The 20,549-nt window shown below is 38.6% G+C and overlaps 1 protein-coding gene across 1 annotated transcript; it reads right to left on the bottom strand.

Moving 5' to 3' along the window:
• Window positions 1–3,231: 3,231 nt before the first annotated feature.
• On the bottom strand, window positions 3,232–3,721 carry LOC103664729 (proteolipid protein 2-like). Its single transcript, XM_040632371.1, has one exon. It carries the CDS (start codon window positions 3,640–3,642, stop codon window positions 3,232–3,234), a length of 411 nt encoding a protein of 136 aa, XP_040488305.1. The 5' UTR covers window positions 3,643–3,721.
• Window positions 3,722–20,549: the final 16,828 nt, after the last annotated feature.

The raw sequence follows: 20,549 nt of genomic DNA, 5'->3' as shown, positions 1-20,549 counted from the left end.
CTATTCTAGGTACCTCATATAAATGGAATCATGTAATATCTGTTCTTTTGTGTCTGGCTTATTTCTCTTAGCGTAATGTCTTCAAGCTCATCTATATTGTACTATATGTAAGAATCGCATTCCTTTTTTTTTTTAATGATTTTATATTATATTATGTTAGTCACCATACAGTACATCCCCGGTTTCCGATGTAAGGCTCGATGATTCATTAGTTGCGTATAACACCCAGTGCACCATGCAATACGTGCCCTCCTTACTACCCATCACCGGTTTATCCCATTCCCCCACCCCCCTCCCCTAGAATCTCATTCCTTTTTTAGGCTAAATATCTCATAGGACATATATACTACATTTTGTTCATCTATTCCTCTGTCAATGGACACGAAGATTTTTTTTTAAGCTTTCTAATGTTTCTTCCTGTTCCTATAGTAAATCAGAATTAGATGAAGATGAAGACTTCTCAAAAACAGATTCTTTCTCTTGTCTTTTACTGCATGCAAAAATGTATTTCATACGTCCCATTCTTTTCCTCCCTATTTTTTCAACTTGGAGTTGGGAGAAAAATATCTAGGCCCAGAGTTTGAAAAAAAGATAAAGTGCAGACTTTTGCTGTTTAGTTCCCTCGCCATCTAACTTAGGAACTGACTGACTCTCCTCTAATATTCTGTGATTTGATATGCAAAGGCTTATTCCAGTTTTTATTGCTTAATAGGCATTTAGCTTGTGGAGTTCCTTTGAAATGAAATAGAATCACTTCCTGATTTTTTATTAGAAAGAGGATGTTTAACTTACAGAATTTAACTGTATTTACTTTTCTTTAATGACACTGAGTGGTGCATGACAACTTTACCCCCTCTCAGTTTTCACTACTTTTAATGTTCCTGTACCTCACCTGAAATTCTTTACCTTTGAGGGGACTACATACACCAAGGCCCCATTATTTTAAGCCTAGCCTATAATGTGCTGGGGATTGTAGAAACTGAATTAAGAGAGATTGTTATGAAAGGAAGGGACACTCTTGATTGTTCAGAAGTCTGTTTCCACACAGTGAAGGCCATGCCTGCCTACCTTTCTCATTAGTGAAACTCTGTGTTCCCAAACTATGGGCGGCAATGAGGGGAATCATGGGGAAGTTATGACACAGAGTTCTTTCTACCTATTTTCTGGCTGTGCTTTCCTGATTCGAATGATGCTGCGTGCCTGAGATCTCAATTCTGTTTCTTAATTTGGCACTATTGAAAACTTAATAATAGAAATACTTCCAGAAATCTCTTTTATGACTGACTTGCATTCTTCATTTTGGAGTTTGTGGTGCATTTTCATCTTTTGGTACTACTTAGTGAATATTTAATAGAAATTGGGAGAGGAGCTATTAAACGCCATTATTACTCAGCCATCATCCTAACGCTAAAGTGTGGGTCCAAAATTGTTTAACTTACTTTATATAATCTGGGTATTATAAGATACTCAAGGAAGAGTCTCTTCCCCCCTTAGCTTGATACCTTAAATGCAAGTATTAAAACAACTTATTTGTGTTAATACTCGCCATTGTCAGGAGCCTCATGAAACGCAAAGGTTCTCCAGAGGGATAAAATAGGTCGTATCATTTTGGTTTGATAACTCAGAGTCATTAAGCAAAGCTAGTTTGCTCTGGCAGTGAGGGGGTGAAGCACAAAAGCTCATGACAGCTAATGTTGTATTTTTCAGGATTCAGACCACCCCTTTAAATTAGGGAAGCAGAAACACTTTTACTGCTCTGAACCTTCCCTAGCGCCCCGGGGAAATCCCTGACAAGTCCTCAGTACTTCCTGTCTAGAGTATCTCAACTAGTTTATAAGCATCAGAGAAGAGTTGGAAAGCACCATCGCATACAGCCAACTGCTGATCAATCCCAGGATCTTTACTGCAAACTGGTGATTCTTTTTGTCTTTTACCAATGTAAACCTTAGTTCTTATGACACAGTCCAATAGGAAAAACAGATAAAAGTGGACTGCTCTAGGGGCACCTGGGTGGCTCAGTCGCTTAAGCGTCCGTCTTTGTTCAGGTTGTGATCCCAGGGTCCTGGAATCAAGTCCCTCCCCCAAAAAATCAGACTCCCTGCTGAGCAGAGAGCCTACTACTCCCTCTCCCTCTGCCCCTTCCCCCCCCACTCGTGTGTGTGCATGCCTGCGTGCGCTCTTTCACACAAATAAATACATAAAATCTAAAAAAAAAAAAAAAGTGGACTTCTCTAATTGAAGCAGGGAGTGGTTCCAGAGAGTATACCCTTTCTGCCTACTTTTGGTCCTGAATGGGCTCCATGGAATGCCTAGGGCTCTGAATAGCATAATTTCTAAATCACTACTCTAGACATCACTAAAGGATGTTTGTGCAAGCTACCCACTGAAGAAGAGTATGAGAAAGGGCATCAAGCTATCCCAGCATAACTAGAATGCTTGAGGTCTGACTTTGGTCAGTTATTTTAAGAATACACTTGATTGGTGTTGACTGTACTTAGCACACTTACCCCCTTCCTACCCCAGGCAACTACTGAGGGAGTTCCACTGGGCTGTATGATCTCCAAGACCTTACTTTTCCATTATATTAATTTTCTATATCTTTACAAACATCCTTTAAAAATTTTTTTCTTACATCTACTCTCAAAATATGGCTTCCAATTCTGATCAGGTTAGAGTACATCCATTATGACCTATCTCTCTGTTTACAACTAAAAACTCCAGACAAAACACACAAAAACAATGACCAGAGGACTCTTGCAAGTAAATCAAATCAGGCAGATTGTGGAGTGAAGTCAAAACTTGAAGAAGCAATACATTTGAGAATGAGTGTTCTGTTTTTTCCCCTCTTTTGTTTTGTGGCTTTGCCCCAAGGGCAGGCCCCTCATGCAGAACTGTTCAGCAACAGGTGAAATTCTATGAGCAGGTAAAACTCTAAAACGAGACCTCACCTTTCTGCACAGAAGAATTTGGAAAAGAGGCCTCTGTGGGGCAGAGAGCGGAGGAGAAAACCTGGAAGGAAGTGAGGTTGAGAAGAGAATGCCTTAATACTGTGTAAGAAACTATACCAGTCCCTAGTTTATGCTTGAACTGCATATGCACAGGACGGACCCAAAGCAAAAGCTTTGAGAATTGAACAAGAATTAAACCTCCAGTCAGGTCTCAGAGAGAAATAAAGGGAGTCCACCAACATGGATCATCTGCACAATCAGTCGGGGCTGCTGTATGTCTTTATTACTTCAAGGGGTAGGTGATGTAGGCATCATAGCCAAAGAGGCACACAGCCACGAGGCCCAGGGCCCCTGCAATGATTACGGAGCGATTTCCTCTCTCGACAAGGACAACAATGGAGGTGATTAGGTAGAGGGTGACTGCAATGAGGGATCGGAAGAAATCAGTCCAAGGCCAGTTGATGGATTGTATCTTGGTGGGTAGGTCACACATGTAGATGACAAAGAAGATCTCAGCAAGGATCATCTCAACCACCGACAGAGAGGAGTATCCTGGCGTTGAGAAGCTGAACCAGATTAGAATCAGCAAGCACAATATAATCTCAGCAAATAGGAGAGTTCCCTTTCTGGTGCACAAAAAGTTGGTGAAGACAGCCCAACAGCCACGGGCTGAGAGGCGCTCAGACTCTACCATGGCGAAGCCTGGAGTTCCTGGAGACAGGAAGGATCTGCACACTTGTTGGAGGGTTCCGGGATGCTGCACACTCAGCCGTTTTGCTTGCTGTCTAAAAGTGGTTTTAAAAACTTGCAGTACTGGGTTGACTACCTGCTAAAACAGTAATGATGATGATTATGACAACGATGATGATGACAATAATAATAATAATAATAATAATAATAATAATAATATCCCTTGGGGAATTTTAACAGGATTCATATCTACACAATTTAATATTCAAAAAGTCCAGAATACAATCCAAAATTACCTGATAAGCAAAGAACAAAGAAATGTGGGTCTTTGGGAGTTCTTAAGGGAAAAGACAATGAACAGGTGCAAACCCTAAGATGACACAGATGCTAAAATTATAAGACAAAGACTTTAAAACAATAGATACTATAATAAGCTCCATGAGGTAAAGGTAAACACACATTAAATAAAATTTATAGAAAGAGAAAAGTACTCAGAAAAAAATTTAAATTCCCAAAAAAAAGAACAAAATAGTTTTAAAATGTCCAATCTCTGAAATTTAAATTTTACTGGCTGAGCTCAATAGCAGAATGAAGACAACAGAGAAAAGGGTCAGTGAACGTGAAGCTAGATTAATAGAAATTGTTCAGTCTGAAAAACAAAGAGGAAAAAATTGGAAAAAGATGAATAGAACTTCAGGGAGTCATGGGACTATATCAAAAGTCTAACATTTGTTAACAGTGGCGTCCTGTAAAGAAACTGATGCAGAAAAAAAATGTGGGGAAACAATGGCTGAAAACTTTTTAAATTTGATGAGAGACATTAACTTGTATATTCAAGAAGTTAACATAAAACAGAATGAACTCAAAGAAAACAACACCCAGACACATTATAATCAAACTACTGAAAACTAAATGTAAAGGAAAAAATCTTAAAGGCAGCTAAGGAAATATGACAAATATAAGAGAACAATGATGTTAATAATGGTGATGGGCTTCTCATCAGAAACCATGGAGGCCAAAAGACAGTAGAACAACATTTTATAAATGATAGGAAAGAACTGTTAACCCATCATTCTATATCCAGCAAAACTATCCTTCAGGAATGAAGGAGCCATAAAGATCTTCTCAGATGAAGACAAACTAAAGAGCACATGGCAACCTAAAGATATCATAAAGAAAGTTCTTCGGACTGAAGGAAAATAATACCAGATGAAACCTGGAACTTTAGGAATGAAAGAGGAATAAAAACAGTAATATCTGGGTAAATATAGAACACTTATTTTTTAAGTTCCTTAAAATATATGTAATTATTTTTTTTTACACTTTTTTAAGTAGGCTCCACACCCAACATGGGGCTTAAACTCATGGCCTTGAGATCAAGAGTTGCACACTCTACTGACTGAGTCAGCCAGGTACCCCCAAAATATGTGTAATTATTGAAAGAAAAATTTTCACATTGATAGGGTTTTATTTTTATTTTCTTATTTATTCGAATGACAGTGAGAGCACAAGCAATGGGAAAGGGCAGAAGGAGAGGGAGAAGCAGGCTTCCCACTAAGCAGGGAGCCCTACAGGGGGCCCAATCCCAGGCCCTGAGCTGAAGGCAGATTCTCAACCATCTGAGCCCAGATTATTTTTCTGTTTTCAAATGTATTGATTTCTATTCTTATCTTTATTATTTCCTTCCTTTTACTAGGTTTGCATTTAATTTGCTTCCCTTTTTCTAGATTTTTTTTTTTTGAGTGGTGGGTGAGGGGCAGAGGGAGAGGGAGAGAGAGAGAGAATCCCAAGCAACCCTGAGATCATGACAGGAGCCAAAATCAAGAGTCAGATGCTTAACCGACTGAGCCACCCGGAACTCCCCTCTTTTTTTCTAGATTCTTAAGCTGAAATATTAGGCTATTGATTTTAGACCTTTGTTCTTTTCTAATATAAGCATTGCTTCTATAAATTCCCTTTAAGTACTGGCTACATTCCACAAATTTTTATATGCTACATTTTTAGTCAGTTCAAAATATTTTCTAACTCCTCTTGAAATGTCCTCTTTGGCACCTGGTTTATTTAGAAATATGTTATTTAATTTCCAAATATTTGAGGATTTTCCTGATATCTATTGTTTTCTTCTTTAATTTTGTTCTGTTAGATAACATATTGTGTTTGTGAATTTTTTCTCCAATTGATTTTATCTATTGTGGTAAAAGATAACATGATATGAAATATATTTTAATCATTTTTAAGTGTACAATTCAATGGCTTTTCACACATTGACAATGTTGTGTAACTATCACCACTATCTATTTCTAGAACTTTTTTATTATTTCAAATAGAAACTCTGCACTTATTAAACAAAAACTCTTCCTTTCCCCACCAACCCCTTGCAACTGTATCCTACTTTCTGTCTCTATGAATTTGCCTATTCGTGTATGGTTTTAATTCTTTAAATTTGTTAAGATTTGCTTTATGGTCCAGACTATGGTCTATCTTAATAAATATTCCATGTGCATTTGAAAAAAATATGTATTCTGCTGATGGTAGAATATTTTACAAATGTAGATATGATCAAGTTGATTGAGAGTATTGTTCTTGCATACTCTATTATTTTTTTTAATTAAATTGTTCTATTGAATTCTGAGAAAGAAGTACTGATACCTCCACGTATAAACGTGGGTTTTCCCTTTAGTTCTATTAGTTTTTGCTTCATATATTTCGAAGCCCTATTTTTAGGTTCATACACATTTAGGATTGTGACACCTTTTTGATGAGTTACCCATTTATAGTTATGTACTGTCTCTCTTTATCCATGCTAATACTTCTTTTTCCAAATCTTTTTCAATATAAGCTCTCCAGATTCACAAACTGGAACTACTCCATCCCACACTCCCCAGTCACATATCTTAATCTAATTTTGTCAGATAACTACGTAGTTTACATGTTTCTAAAAACAGAACTATTTGGCTTACGGAACAAGTTGAGAACTGTGTAGTGACTGAAACATATGCCCTCCAAATACAAGGCAATCTCACATTAGCAAAAGAGAAAATTTTTAGAAAGCCTTCTATGGTGGTTAGTTGAAATAATAGCTAGAACAAATTGAAATTCTGTATGGAACACTTTACTTTTTTCTTACATTTTGGGACCTCTATCCCCTTTCCTTGTCCTGTTTTCCCCCAAACTCTTTTCTAGTAAACATTAGAGGGACTGAGCATCAGAGCGACCCCTAATGCCAGAGTACACACACTCCCACTCCCTAAATGCCAACCTAAATTCCTGAGGGAGCCAGGATTGGCTTGATATCTATTTCTGGATCTCAAAATAGTGGAGAGTTTTGTTAGGTTGTTTTTAGTCCTAACAAGGCAGCCTTGGCCATCAGAGCTTGTTGTGTCAATGGTAGAGGAAACAGTATCCCCTTGCTACCTATACACGACTGTTATTTCCCCAGCCTGGGACTTAAAAAAAAAAAAATCACTACAAACCAGAAAACAACTCTTATTACCTAGAGAAAGGGAAACTATCTTTGTTGTAATTTGGCAGGAAAGTTAAATGATGAAAATGGGGAGTATCCTTTCTGAGTCTAAAATTTTTCACCTGGAATATGAGAATTATGATAACACCTGCATCAGATGTTGCTGTGAGAAACAAATAAGATAGCTGATAAGAAATAATTTAATGAACTGTAAAACTTGATTATTAACTATTAATATTGGTTTTTATAGTACCAATAGGACTTATCACCTTAATAATTTAGTTTTAGCTGGGAAAGATGATGCCCTTATTTAGCTTATATTTCTTTCAAATTCCTTTTTTGCTTTATGGAGAGAAGCAGCTGGCATTTCAGCAAATTTTTTTCTTTCAGTTTTATTGAAATACAATTGATATAAAGCACTGTATGTTTGAGCATATAGCATAATGATTTGACTTATATATATTGCAAGTAAATTATTATTTTTTTAAGATTTATTTATTTATTTGAGAGAGAGCACAAGTGGAAGGGGCAGAGGGAGGGGGAGAAAGAATCTGAAGCAGACTTAGCACAGAGTACAGAGCCCAACATGGGTTTCCATGTCACGACCCCGATATCACGACCTGAGCCCAAACCAAGAGTCCCACATTTAACCAACTGTACCACTCAGGCACCCCACAAACAAATAATGTTTAAAAGTCCTTTATCCTTCATATCAATTCCTCTGCTTTCTATTTTCAACAAGATGATTCAATCTGTCCATATTATTTTCAATGAATCCATGTTCGCTTAAAGGTATTTTAAGAAAACAAAATATTTCCATGAATATACATGGTACATCTTATCTTTTCAAGACTAAATTCGAAAAGCTAAAAATCTTTCTTCAGCTATTTCTAAAACATATCACCCCTTAATACCAGTCTTCAAGTTCTCAGAATTTATATTCTATCATCACTACAGCTCTCTCTATATATAACTTCTGTTTCAGATTAGGCCAGCTGGAATATAGTTTTACTGTGTAATCCAACTTTTTAGTCTCTGCAAAGTATAGTATTTTTTTTCTGTTGAAGCATAATTGACATATAATATCCCATTAGTTTCAGGTGGACAACACAGTGATTCAATATTTTTATACATTACAAAATGATCCCCATGATAAGTCCAGTTATTATCTGTCACCATACAAAGTTATTGAAATATTATTGACTATATTCCCTATACTGTATATTATATTCCCATGACTTCCTTATTTATTACTGGAAGTTTGTACCACTTAATCCTCTTCACCTATTTTTACCCTGCAAAGCATAGTTGCTTTTTGTTTTTTTAAAGATTTATTTATTTGTTTGAGAGAGACAGAGTGAGAGAGAGAAGGAGAGTGCAAGCAGGGGTCTGGACGGAGGGAGAGGGAGAGAGAATCCTCAACTCCCTGCTGAGCATGGAGCCAGAGCCCATTGTAGGTAGGGCTCAATCCCAGGACCCTGAGATCAGGACCTGAGCTTAAATCAAGAGTCTGCTGCTTAACCAACTGAGCCACCCAGGTGCCCCCTTGTGAAGCATAGTTTTAAAGTCTCTGTACATACAGTATGTGTGGTTTTTGAAATATGTGAAGTTGACAAAAAAAATTAAAGTACAAAAATTATGTTTTAACATAATTTATGTAGCACAAATTATAATGAATTGCTTACATTATTCAGAATTAGTGGGTTCAGCATCTCCTTTTTGAGCACCGTGTATTGACATGAACTCTGTTCATAGAAGCTATAAGAAACACTACTGAAAGCATAATCTGAAAAAAACTTTTTTAAGATTTTATTTATTTATTCGACAGAGATAGAGACAGCCAGCGAGAGAGGGAACACAAGCAGGGGGAGCGGGAGAGGAAGAAGCAGGCTCATAGCGGAGGAGCCTGATGTGGGGCTCGATCCCATAACGCCGGGATCATGCCCTGAGCCGAAGGCAGACGCTCAACCGCTGTGCCACCCAGGCGCCCCTGAAAATTTTTTTTTTTAACTTATGATGAGCACAGGGTGTTATATGTAAGTGATGAATCACTAAATTCTACTCCTGAAACCAGTATTATACTCTATGTTAACTAACTAGAATTTAAATAAAAACTTAAAATAAAAATTGAAATCAATATAGCCTTAAAGAATATAGTTACAAAAAAAACAAAAATAATTTTTTAAAAGTTCTTCAGGGGCGCCTGGGTGGCAAAGTGGTTAAGCGCCTGCCTTCGGCTCAGGGCGTGATCCTGGCGTTATGGGATCGAGCCCCACATCAGGCTCTTCCGCTAGGAGCCTGCTTCTTCCTCTCCCACTCCCCCTGCTTGTGTTCCCTCTCTCGCTGGCTGTCTCTATCTCTGTCGAATAAATAAATAATATCTTTAAAAAAAATAAAAATAAAAAAATAAAAAAAATAAAAGTTCTTCAAATCAGCTTGCCTGTTGGAATTAATTTTGATTGAGATTGTCTTTGCAAATTTGAAGTGTAAAATTTTTCCAATTATTTGATTATCTCAACTGCTTGTACTCTAAATGAACTGGAGTTTTATGCATTTTTCACTGAACAGGCAATTGGGAACGGGAGAATGCATTCGTAAGGACAAAGAATTGGCATTTGTGAAAGATAAAAAAACAATTATTTATAAGTGGATTGTTCATTTCATTATTCAGTTTCTTACTATTAATATGTAATGATCAGATTTCTAAATAGAAGCATTCCAAAAGTTTAAAAATTTTAATTGTAAGTACTTTGTAACTTTTTTCATAAGGAGACAAATACAGGTTTTTCACTAAAATATACTATTTATTTTAAAACTTTATAAATTACATGGAATAAAATGTCAGGAAAGTGTTGGATGAATGTGTTAACAGTTAATATTTATAATTTTAATGAATGTTTGTTATATTTATCAATATTTATTAAGCCCTTCTTATGTGCCTTGTATATTTCTAGACTTTTAGCTGATTATCTCATTTTAATTATCATACCCTCTGACATATCTCCATTTTATAGGTAAAGACATTAAGCCTCAGAATATGAATTAACTTATACATGTCAGAAAGCCAGTATAAGACAGCAACATAGTTTGAACAAGATGTCTTGACTTCATAGTCTGTGAATTTGCCTGTGTTTAAGTGTATTTGTGTATGTGTGTCTATCTTAATATACAAGTAAAGACTCTGTACTATTTTCAGTTGTATTAAAAGAGGAAGCTAAAAAAATTTTCCTTTTTCTAGTATCTAGTATGAAGGACCAAATATTTATATAATTTTTTTTTTTTTAAAGATTTTTTTTTTTTTTTTTTTTTATTCGACAGAGATAGAGACAGCCAGCGAGAGAGGGAACACAAGCAGGGGGAGTGGGAGAGGAAGAAGCAGGCTCATAGAGGAGGAGCCTGACGTGGAGCTCGAACCCGGAACGCCGGGATCACGCCCTGAGCCGAAGGCAGATGCTTTAACCGCTGTGCCACCCAGGCGCCCCCAAATATTTATATAATTTTTAAGGGTTTTCAAAAACATATGCCTTTGGTGTTGTATGTAAAAACTCATCACCATGCCAAGCTCATGGATTTTCTCTTATGTTCTCTTCTAGGAATTTTATAGTTATTGTTTCACATTTTATATTTACATGAGATCCTTTTTGAGTTCATTTTTGTGAAGGGAGTAAGGTCTGTATCCAGATTCATTTGTGTGTGTGTGTGGCTGTCCAGTTGTTCCAGTACCATTTGTTGAAAAAAACAATCATTGCTCCATTTTATTGCCTTTGCTCCCTTGTCACAGATCTGTTGACTATATTCATGTAAGTCTGTTTCTGGGCTTTCTATTCCATTCCATTCCATTGATCCATTTGTCTATTCTTTTACCAAAACCAAACTATCTTGATTATATTAACTCCATAGTAGGGTTTTGACTGGTGTTTTAGATCATTTACATTGAATGTAAGTGTTATTTTAGGACTTCAATGTGCCATTTTATTTTTTGTTTTGTGTTTATTGTCTTTTTTGCTTCTCGTGTTCCTTTTCCCTCTTTCTAATGGATTGCATGATCAATTTTTATAATTCCTCTTGTTTTTAAGATTTTATTTATTTATTTGACAGAGACAGCCAGCGAGAGAGGGAACACAAGCAGGGGGAGTGGGAGAGGAAGAAGCAGGCTCCCAGCAGAGGAGCCTGATGTGGGGCTCGATCCCAGAACACCAGGATCACGCCCTGAGCCGAAGGCAGATGCTTAACGACTGCGCCACCCAGGCGCCCCTATAATTCCATTTTTATGTATGTATGGTACTTTTGCATATAACTCTTGGTATAGATTTAGTCATCATTCTAAGTATTACATTTTATATACGTACAACTTATCACAATTTACTGTTGTTGTCAATTTACCAGTTCGAATAAAGAAACCATGCTTATCTTTGTATCCTTTTACCCTCCCTTTTTAAATGTAATTGTCTTAAATATTTCCTTTACATACACTTAGAACCACACCAGGCATTGAGACATCATCCAGGGTGGGCCTGACCAAATCAGAGGAGACTTTAAAAGAAGATACAGATGATGAAACATTAGAGACCACATTCCCACCAGTCTGTTGCCTATGAGGGCCTTTGGGGAGCTGAAAGTGGTCCTATACCAACACCTAGCAAGAAAGCAAGGGTCTCTGTCTTACAACTGCAAGAAAGTGAATTCTGCCAACAACCTGAATGATCTTGAAAAAAAAACTGCAAGCCTCAGATGAGAAGCATAGCCCCAGCCAACACCTTCAGCTCATTTCTGCCTGGTGAGACCTGGAGCAGAGGAACCAGCTAACCTGTACCAGGACTCCTGACCCATGGGAACTGTGGGACGAATTGAGGTTGCTTTCAACTGCTAAGTTTGTGGCGGTTTGTTACACAGCGATAGAAAACTAATACACAGTTCTTGCTTCTGAGGTGGGGTAGGTGGGACTAGAGCAGTGTTGAGTCTATGGCTAATTTTTTCCCACTACTGAGGCAAAACCTTTCTGGCCAACATTCTGTGAATTATGAGGATTTCCATTCTGGATACAGGAACAGGTACCATTCCCATAACGGATGAGCTCTAGGGATTATTTCTTTTAAACCTTTTCATTGTTCTTCCCCAGCCTCAGGTAGTTTCTTACATTTAAATGTTAATCAATACTCAGCTGAAGACTCCAGGGGGAAATCTCTTCAGTCTCTGGAGTTCTTTCTCTTTGAAGCTCCAGTACTTTTCCTTGTAGACAATGGGCACCCTGGTCTCCTGAGTTTCCTGGCTCAGGGAGATAAGTGGGACCTGCCGAGCTTCCCTCTGCCTGAGCTGTGGCCTGGACACTCCCCCTGGGTAAGTTGGGACAATCATAGGACTCATTTTACTTGTTTTCCACCTTCCGTCTTTGTCCTTTGTTATCTGTGTATAATATCTTGAGGCCGTCATTTCATCTATTTTATCTGGTTTTATAGTTGGTTCGGGTGAGAGGATAAATCTGGTTCCTGTTATTCCATCTTAGCTGGGAAGCAGAATTCCAGTGCCCTGTGGACTTTTACATCTAATGTCTTCGCTCACAATATTCTGTCTTCTAGATTATCCAGTTGGTGAACTCCTTCTCATCATCCCCAGGACAGGTCAACTATTACCTTCTCTGTAGAACCCAATCCCAATATCCAGGAAAGAATAACTGTTCCCTCCTCTGTGCTCCTGGGGGCCTTCTTATATCATGTTTCTACTATGAGATGCATCAGATTATATCCCAACTGCTTGGTTAGGTGTCTGACTGCCTTTTGGGATGAGAAAGGAAATGGTTTTTATTGATTTGACCCTGCCTGAATCCCAACAAATCAGACCCATGGTAGGGTTGAGGTTACAATGATGAAAAGATATGTTCTATTAAGGAATTCAAAGCCTAGAGAGGGGCCATGCTTTTAAGCCAATCAGCAAGCCCAATGCCAGGAGAGAGCAGTATATACAAGGTGCTGTGTGCTGTGTGTAGGAAGAAACATCACAAAACACAGTCCACCCAAGCATCACAGGAGCAGTCTTCTTCCATCTAAAACTTGAGGACTAGGTAGGCATCTATAGGTAAAAGGCTAATTAAAAGAAATTCTATACTGAGTTATTCATGGGTCAAAATACAGGGAGATGTGGAGAACATGGTGTGTTTGGGTAAATGCAAATAGTTTAGCATTGGTAAATGTTTAGAAAAAGTAAGCCAACGCCACTTTATTCCTCAATATTTGTTGAATGTCTCTTCTGTGCCATGCTCTGCTAGATTCTTGGGCTGTAATGATGAGCACAAAGAGGCGCAGTCCCTGGTCCTATGTAGCTAACGGCCAACATCAAGTGCTGTATTGTCTAATACGGAATGGATGTGTAGCATGAAATAGCATCCGACTGTCTTACCAAGGCAGGCCAAGTAATTCTCAAGATGCAAACACATGAAGCAGAAATTCCAGGCCGAATTCTTTGTCAGCACACTATTAGCCCACTTCTCATCACTAGTGGCCTAGGCATCTGCCCGGTGCTCAGGGAATGCAAACTAATGTTAATATTAGCTTCATCAGACATAGAAATGAAGGGCAGAAGGAAGAAAAGAGGAAGGAAGGTAAGTCTTCTGCCTCCACAGGCAATTGAAAACATTTTTTTCTATCTCCTGTTTTCATATGTATTATCCATGCTGCTCTTTTTATTAGTCCGTTATGGTTATAGCTCAGCTGAATACTGGCCTACAGTGATATTGAACAGACTATGTTTCACATTGCTGACTTTCTCTTCTAGCTACAGAGACCTGTATTCATAGAAGGTGGGTGTCTCATGAGAAGTTATTTGCAATTTTGGTAAACAACATGGCTTAGTGAATCTAAAACAAACAAATATAGAAGAATAAGGGCCTGGGGTGGGGGTATTTAGGGATGGGGAAATCTGTTGAACCCTGTTACTAATGAATTACTCTTTTCTAAGCCTTGCATGAGTGTTTCAAATAGATCTCAAGAGGAGTTTGCATATCATTTTTTAAAAAAGATTTTATTTATTCATTTGAAACAGAGAGATACAGAGAGAGAGCATGGGCAGTGGGAGAGGCAGAGGAAGAGGGAGGGAGAAGCAGACTCCCGGCTGAGCCAGGAGCTGGATGTGGGGCTCGATCCCAGGACCTGCAGATCACCACCTTAGCCAAAGGCAGACGCTTATCCATCTAAGCCACCCAAGCGCCCATTGTGTATCATTTTTAAAAGGAGGGGAGAGAAGAGTATGATACTCTTTCTGCTCTTATCTCATTGAGATGCCTTTTTTTTTTTTTTTTGTCTAATGTATTCTTCCTCAAAAGGGCAGAATCCAGGCCTGATGCAGTGTGAGAGAAGGGGTTAGTCTGTTCTATAAACTGTTAGATTTAAAAAATAGGCAATCTCATTGACTCATACATGGCTCACAGCCATATAAGTGCTTACAAAATTGCTTCTTGCGCAGCAGTAGTGACCACAGAGAAGCAGAAGTAAAATGGAAACAAGTGAGATGAGAACTCTTAGGAAATCTTCAACAGGACTTTAAAACTTTTGTTAAACCTTTTGTTTAACCTGGTGCAGAAACATCCTTTAGAAAATTAAATGCACTTCAAGGAGCATACTTCAAGTCGAAATTCACATACCTCGCCTACAAAATAGTACCTCTTGGTGTTAATGTTTGTTTCTACAAATACATTGCCTTTCACAACAAGCTGCTGCAGAGAAACAATTTTTTTTTCATGAAGAACTGTGACTACATGGTTACTTGGAGATTTGTAATTTGCTTTAAACATGTTACTAAAATAGAAGTTGACATAACTACTGAATTTGTTGTTTATATTTAATTAAAGCCATTGCTAAAATAAAATATATTTGGGTGTTTCTTTAAGCCATCAGCAACATACACATATATAATTCTCTCTATATTCACTTTTTTTATTGAAGCATACTTGACATGCAATATTGTGTTAGTTTCAGGTGTACAACATACCTGTATTCACTTAACAAAGTGTTCTTGTTGTCTTCTTCAAGATTCTCTGTCTTTATACTGATTGGCTTTGTCTGTGATTATTTCCTCCTTTCTCCATGGGCTCTGCTGAAAGTTGCTTCAGTATCATTTGCTTTTTCCTTATCAATCATACTACAAAAAAGTCCTTTCATCTGTGCTTTCCTTTTACTGGTTAATTAAATGTAATCAGCTGAAATACAATCCAATTCATTTGTAGTTTTAATCTCTAAATTGTTTGGTTGGTCACCAACTTGGAAGTAGGAAATTATTTCCCTCTGTGTAAGACTTCATTCTAAAAGCCTATGTTGTCATAATGATAACAATATAATTACTCAACGTGTTCTTTGTAACAATTATCCCCACAGTTACCAAAGCCATTTTTCAGGCATCCACTGGAATTTTTAAACTAATTTTCTGATTTGTTTCATTACTCCCCTGTGTTAGTTTTTACCAATTCCTAGAACTTTGTATCATCATTTTAAATCAAAATGAGAAACTGAACATCCTTTAGGAACTGAACTAAGAACTAAGATTCATTATTAAAATGATTTTTTTTTTTTTGCTTCTGGTGATTTAGTTATGAAAAACTTAAAAACATTTTGTGTATGTGTCTGTATATGACTTACTGGATTATGACACCAACTAATAAAAGGGCTGAGAAATTCTAAAGGAATAGAAGTTTTATTTAAGTACTTGATGGCTCAGTCAGTAGAGCATCCGACACTCGATTTCCCTTCAGATCATGATCCCAAGGACATGAGATCAAGCCCTGCATCAGATCCTGCACTCAGCGCAGAGTTGGCTTGAGATTCTCTCTCTCCCTCTGCCCATTCCCCGTCTTGTGCAAGCACACACTCTCTCTCTATCTCAGATTAATAAATAAAATCTTTGAAAAAAAGTATTTGATTTTTTGTTATGCAATCATTAAAATTATACACATACACACACAAACCAGGAGAAAAAAAATACTCTTTCTCCATGTACTCTATTCCCAATTTTGAAGATAGTTGTTCTTTTAGAAGAAATCTCTTTGAGGTTCAGTTTTATGAAGAATGCATTGAAAAGTCATAATTTCTCAACTGGCAACCCTGAAATTTCCTGTTCATCTAGTTCTCTGAGGACATATCTGATCTAATGTTGAACTTACCACTCCTGGATTGAAATTCACCCCTTGCTTGTGTCGTACCTACTATTTTTTAACATCTCTAGAGTTGTAGAGAAGGCAATGATGATTCATTATGATTAGAATAAATTCTGGCATATATTAAACAAATGTGGGAAAGTGAAAAAAGATAGAAAAAGAGAGACAGATTGGAAGGAGTCTCTTAAAAGAGGATAAGGGGCCAGATACAAATCCTACCGAGTTTCTACTCTGGCCTCAGAAAATTCACCCTATATGCTATACCATAGCCAGTTCCAATCATTTGAAATTTCCTATGGGTCTCAGGAGATATTTTGAACATTTTCCAATAAAAAAAAATCTCAAATATTCTCATAGAATTTAGGGATTACATTTAAGATATGTGGAAAAATGGAAGCCGTAACTTCCAAATCACCGCCAGGATATGTCCTGTCCTCTTTCTCTTACTCCTCGTGGCTCCTCATGGAGGCAGAGGTCAAAAAAAGTTTTGGGAAAATACTGCACTTCTTAACCCAAAGAAGGCAGCGAGAGAAGAGCCACAGGTCATAGCATTAGCTACTTCCACCAAAGTTTTGATCCTTCCTTTAAGAGAGCAAACAGTTAAAGAAACTCACTTCCAGCCCATCTAGGAGAAAAGCAAATGTGAGTAAATTTAACTCCTACATTGCTGTTCTTTTACCTTCCAGATCACTGGTTGCTTAGCACAATGATCTGTTTGCTCCTTCACTTCCAGGTTTACATACGTGGGCCTCGCTTTTCTCGGAAACAGAAAGGCTGTCACTTAAGTGCTCTAGGTAAGTCCTTTACCTGTGTTGACAGAACTCCGCAGGGCAGGCCAGGCAAATGAATGGGCTTGTTGCTAGGACACCAGGCTGTTTCCAGGGCAGCAGTCCATTGCTGTTTGCTATTCTCTTGACTAACTAGCACTACACCTGTTCCTTAAGAAATAGCTTATTTTCCTCATGATAAAGCAAACACTGAGTGGGAAATAGCATAGCTGCATGTCTACAACTTCTCTGTAGCTTTTCAGGAGGAATACAACACACCAAATATAATTTGATTTGTGGAAGGCGAATTCACATACCCACACGATATCTAAGTCTTCGCATGTAATGAAGTATTCATGTGATGGAATCATTTTTCTATTCAGAGCCCACCACATGCCACAGAGGATGTGAGGCCCCAAGATTTATTCTACAAGTGCATATGGGGTGACCGTCTTTTATGAGTTTTTCAAAGCTACACATGATGGTTTCCAACAGAACTCACCATTTTTCCCCTCCTACTCAGGGATAATTGTCACCAAAATTGCTACCACTGCCGTCTGTGATTGCTGACCAGGGCTGCAACTAGAGTGCCTACACACGAAAATTAAGGAGGTCCCATTTTCAGGGGCACGCAAGTACTCTGCTGCCAACATCTACCCAAAGGTGGTAAATACCTGAGTCAGTCGTGCCAAGATCTACATCAAGAGCAAGTCTCCTGGGGCGCCTGGGTGGCACAGCGGTTAGGCGTCTGCCTTCGGCTCAGGGCGTGATCCCGGCGTTATGGGATCGAGCCCCACATCAGGCTCCTCCGCTGGGAGCCTGCTTCTTCCTCTCCCACTCCCCCTGCTTGTGTTCCCTCTCTCGCTGGCTGTCTCTCTCTCTGTCGAATAAATAAATAAAATCTTAAAAAAAAAAAAAAAGAGCAAGTCTCCTTCTACTAATCACTAGTGATTAGTGAAATCACTAATTCCCAGGGTTCTAAATCTCTCAACTTGTTTTGATGCCCTCCTTCACTGTCTCGCCAATACCCTAAGACTAAAGCATAAGTCTGTGCGAACTGGGCTGGAGAACAATTTAATTGACAGACACTGACTTATTCAGAAGTATCCCTCTCTTCCAATACTGACTGTCCACACAGGAGCCTTGGTTCTTCATGTAAAAGACTTCTACAGCCCAAACACTTCCTTAAAACATGCACACATGTTCACTTTGGATTCGAGGTGGATAGGTTGAGGTTCAAGATGAAACTTCAACAGCACATAATTTCCACTCTTTGGAAAGCATGTTCACTTGATACCATATCTCTATAATGTAGTATTAAAAGCAATTGATTATTAGTATATCTGTCGGATAACTGAGAGTTTGACGCAGTTGACGAGGTTACATAACTAAGCACAATGGATTGCAAAGATGTGATGACTCAATGTAGCTTCAAAACCACTTCATAGAGAAATGATCATTCTCCTGCTTTCAAAGGGTCTCTACAGTGCCTGAAAATAGAGTTCAAAGAGCTTCCCTTCTTGCCTGGTAAGTTCATCTTTCAAAGGTTTTATTCTGGAGCTTCTCTTAGCTTTTTTCCCTCTGCTTCAATCAGGAGCAGACTTGCCTAAAGGCATCCGGCCTCTTTCCCACTACAAATAAGAGGTCCCACACATGTCAGGTGTAGAAAAGGGAGTAAACCTGTCCGTAGGATTAGGGTTTATCCATCTGAGTAGTTGATGCTGCTCCATCTGACTTTGACTCGACCCAAGATTCTTTCTTGCTCCATCCACGTTAGTTGCTTTCCTGAACATGACCACCCAAGCCCATGGCATTGTAAGCTAGGTTCTCATTATCTCTTGCCTGTACTCTACTACCTTTAGTTTGTCTCATTCTGATGCAACCAACATTGCGATCAGATTGCCTTCCCTTCTCAAAAACATGAAATAATTCCCTAGAGCAGCGGTCAACAAACTACAGCCTGTGAATGAAATCCGGCTGCCTGTTTTTGTACAGCTCGTGAACGAAGAATGGTTTTTACATGTGAACATTTGTAATGCATGTGTTGCAGGGCACGCTAACTTTGAACCCCAATTAAGAAAAATGTGATCCCCAAAAGAATTTTGTACTGTAGCCCTATATTACAAAGAGTACCCTATCATCATCATTATATTCGAATTTCACTGTGATAATTTGTTTTCTCTCTTGTTGTGTAAGTACTTACATAATACCCTTGATTTTGCCTCTTGGCCTGCGAAGCCTTAATCTGAATCTTTAGATAGAAAGGTTGTTGACCTGTGCCTAGCACATTTAGAGTAAGTCTGAATCCTGTAACCTGAGTCTCAAAAACCTTTCTATAATCTCAACCTTGAGGCCAACCTGTACTTTCACTGATCTATTTATTGTGATACATTTTCCTGCCTGTTTTCTTTGTTCTGTTCTCTTTCTCTGCAATATTCTTCCCCTTCCGTCTCTTGATACTAAAGCCCTCCCCTTTCTATGAAGTCTTTTGAGATTTCCACTGTTTGATTACATATGCACCTCATTTCTCTTGTATGTTACAATATACCTCAGGTGTAATCAGTCTTCAGCTCATTAGGGCAGTAAGACTACCCGTGTGTTGGGGGCAAGAGTGGAAGAGGAGATAATACAGGCTGTCACAGTCAGAATATATTTTAAAGTGGATTTAAGGTAAACTTATTTGCTTGCAATTACGTCTGGTGTACAGCGAGCACTTCCGCACTTGCCTTTCCAGGAGCCGTTCACCCATCTTCTAAGCACAGCCTGATGTCCGGGCCACATGATCTGAGAGTAGCTCTGCCCTCAGTCTGTGGTGAAGTACGTGACCTTGGCTTAAGCCAACCAGCGCATTACATCTGCTTTGCCAAAGTGGTCAGGGTGCACATATGACCTGGGCTGATCCAGAGTGAATCTTGAGACCTTTGCTAGGAATACTTGGAACTACGAAGTGTATTGTAGCCCGCTACAACCGTCTTGCAACCAGAATGGGAGAAACCATTTGAGAATGGAATCAGAATAAAGGAAGAGGAGCCAAAATCGGAGAGAGAAAAACAGAAAGTTAACAACATCATTTGGTCCTTTGTATCGAGCCACATCTGAAACTAGACCTAACTATGGACTTTAAGGTTAACTAGCCATTTAATTCCCTTTTTTGAAAACTAGTTTGGGTGAGGGTTTCTGACCTTAGGAACCATAAAATCCTGATAAAAGAACACATCAATTGGTCTGTAAGTGTCTTTCAAAAGTACAACAAGAATACAAATACATGGGGCGCCTGGGTGGCTCAGTCGTTAAGCGCCTGCCTTCGGCCTAGGGCGTGATGGTCCTGGGATCGAGCCCCACATCAGGCTCTTCCGCTGGGAGCCTGCTTCGTCCTCTCCCACTCCCCCTGCTGGCTGTCTCTCTCTCCGTCAAATAAATAAATAAAATCTTAAAAAAAAAAAAGAATACAAATACAGTGTCAGGAAGATAGCAAGTCAGAAGTACATCACGCCGGCTGCTGGCAGCGGTGCCTGGTGCCTCCACTCTTTTGTTATTGCCAT

This window comes from Ursus maritimus, unplaced genomic scaffold (assembly GCF_017311325.1).
Source record: "Ursus maritimus isolate PB19 unplaced genomic scaffold, ASM1731132v1 scaffold_18, whole genome shotgun sequence".
NCBI lineage: Eukaryota > Metazoa > Chordata > Mammalia > Carnivora > Ursidae > Ursus > Ursus maritimus.
Note: the sequence above shows the minus strand (reverse complement) of the source record. Positions and strands in the feature narration are given on the sequence as shown.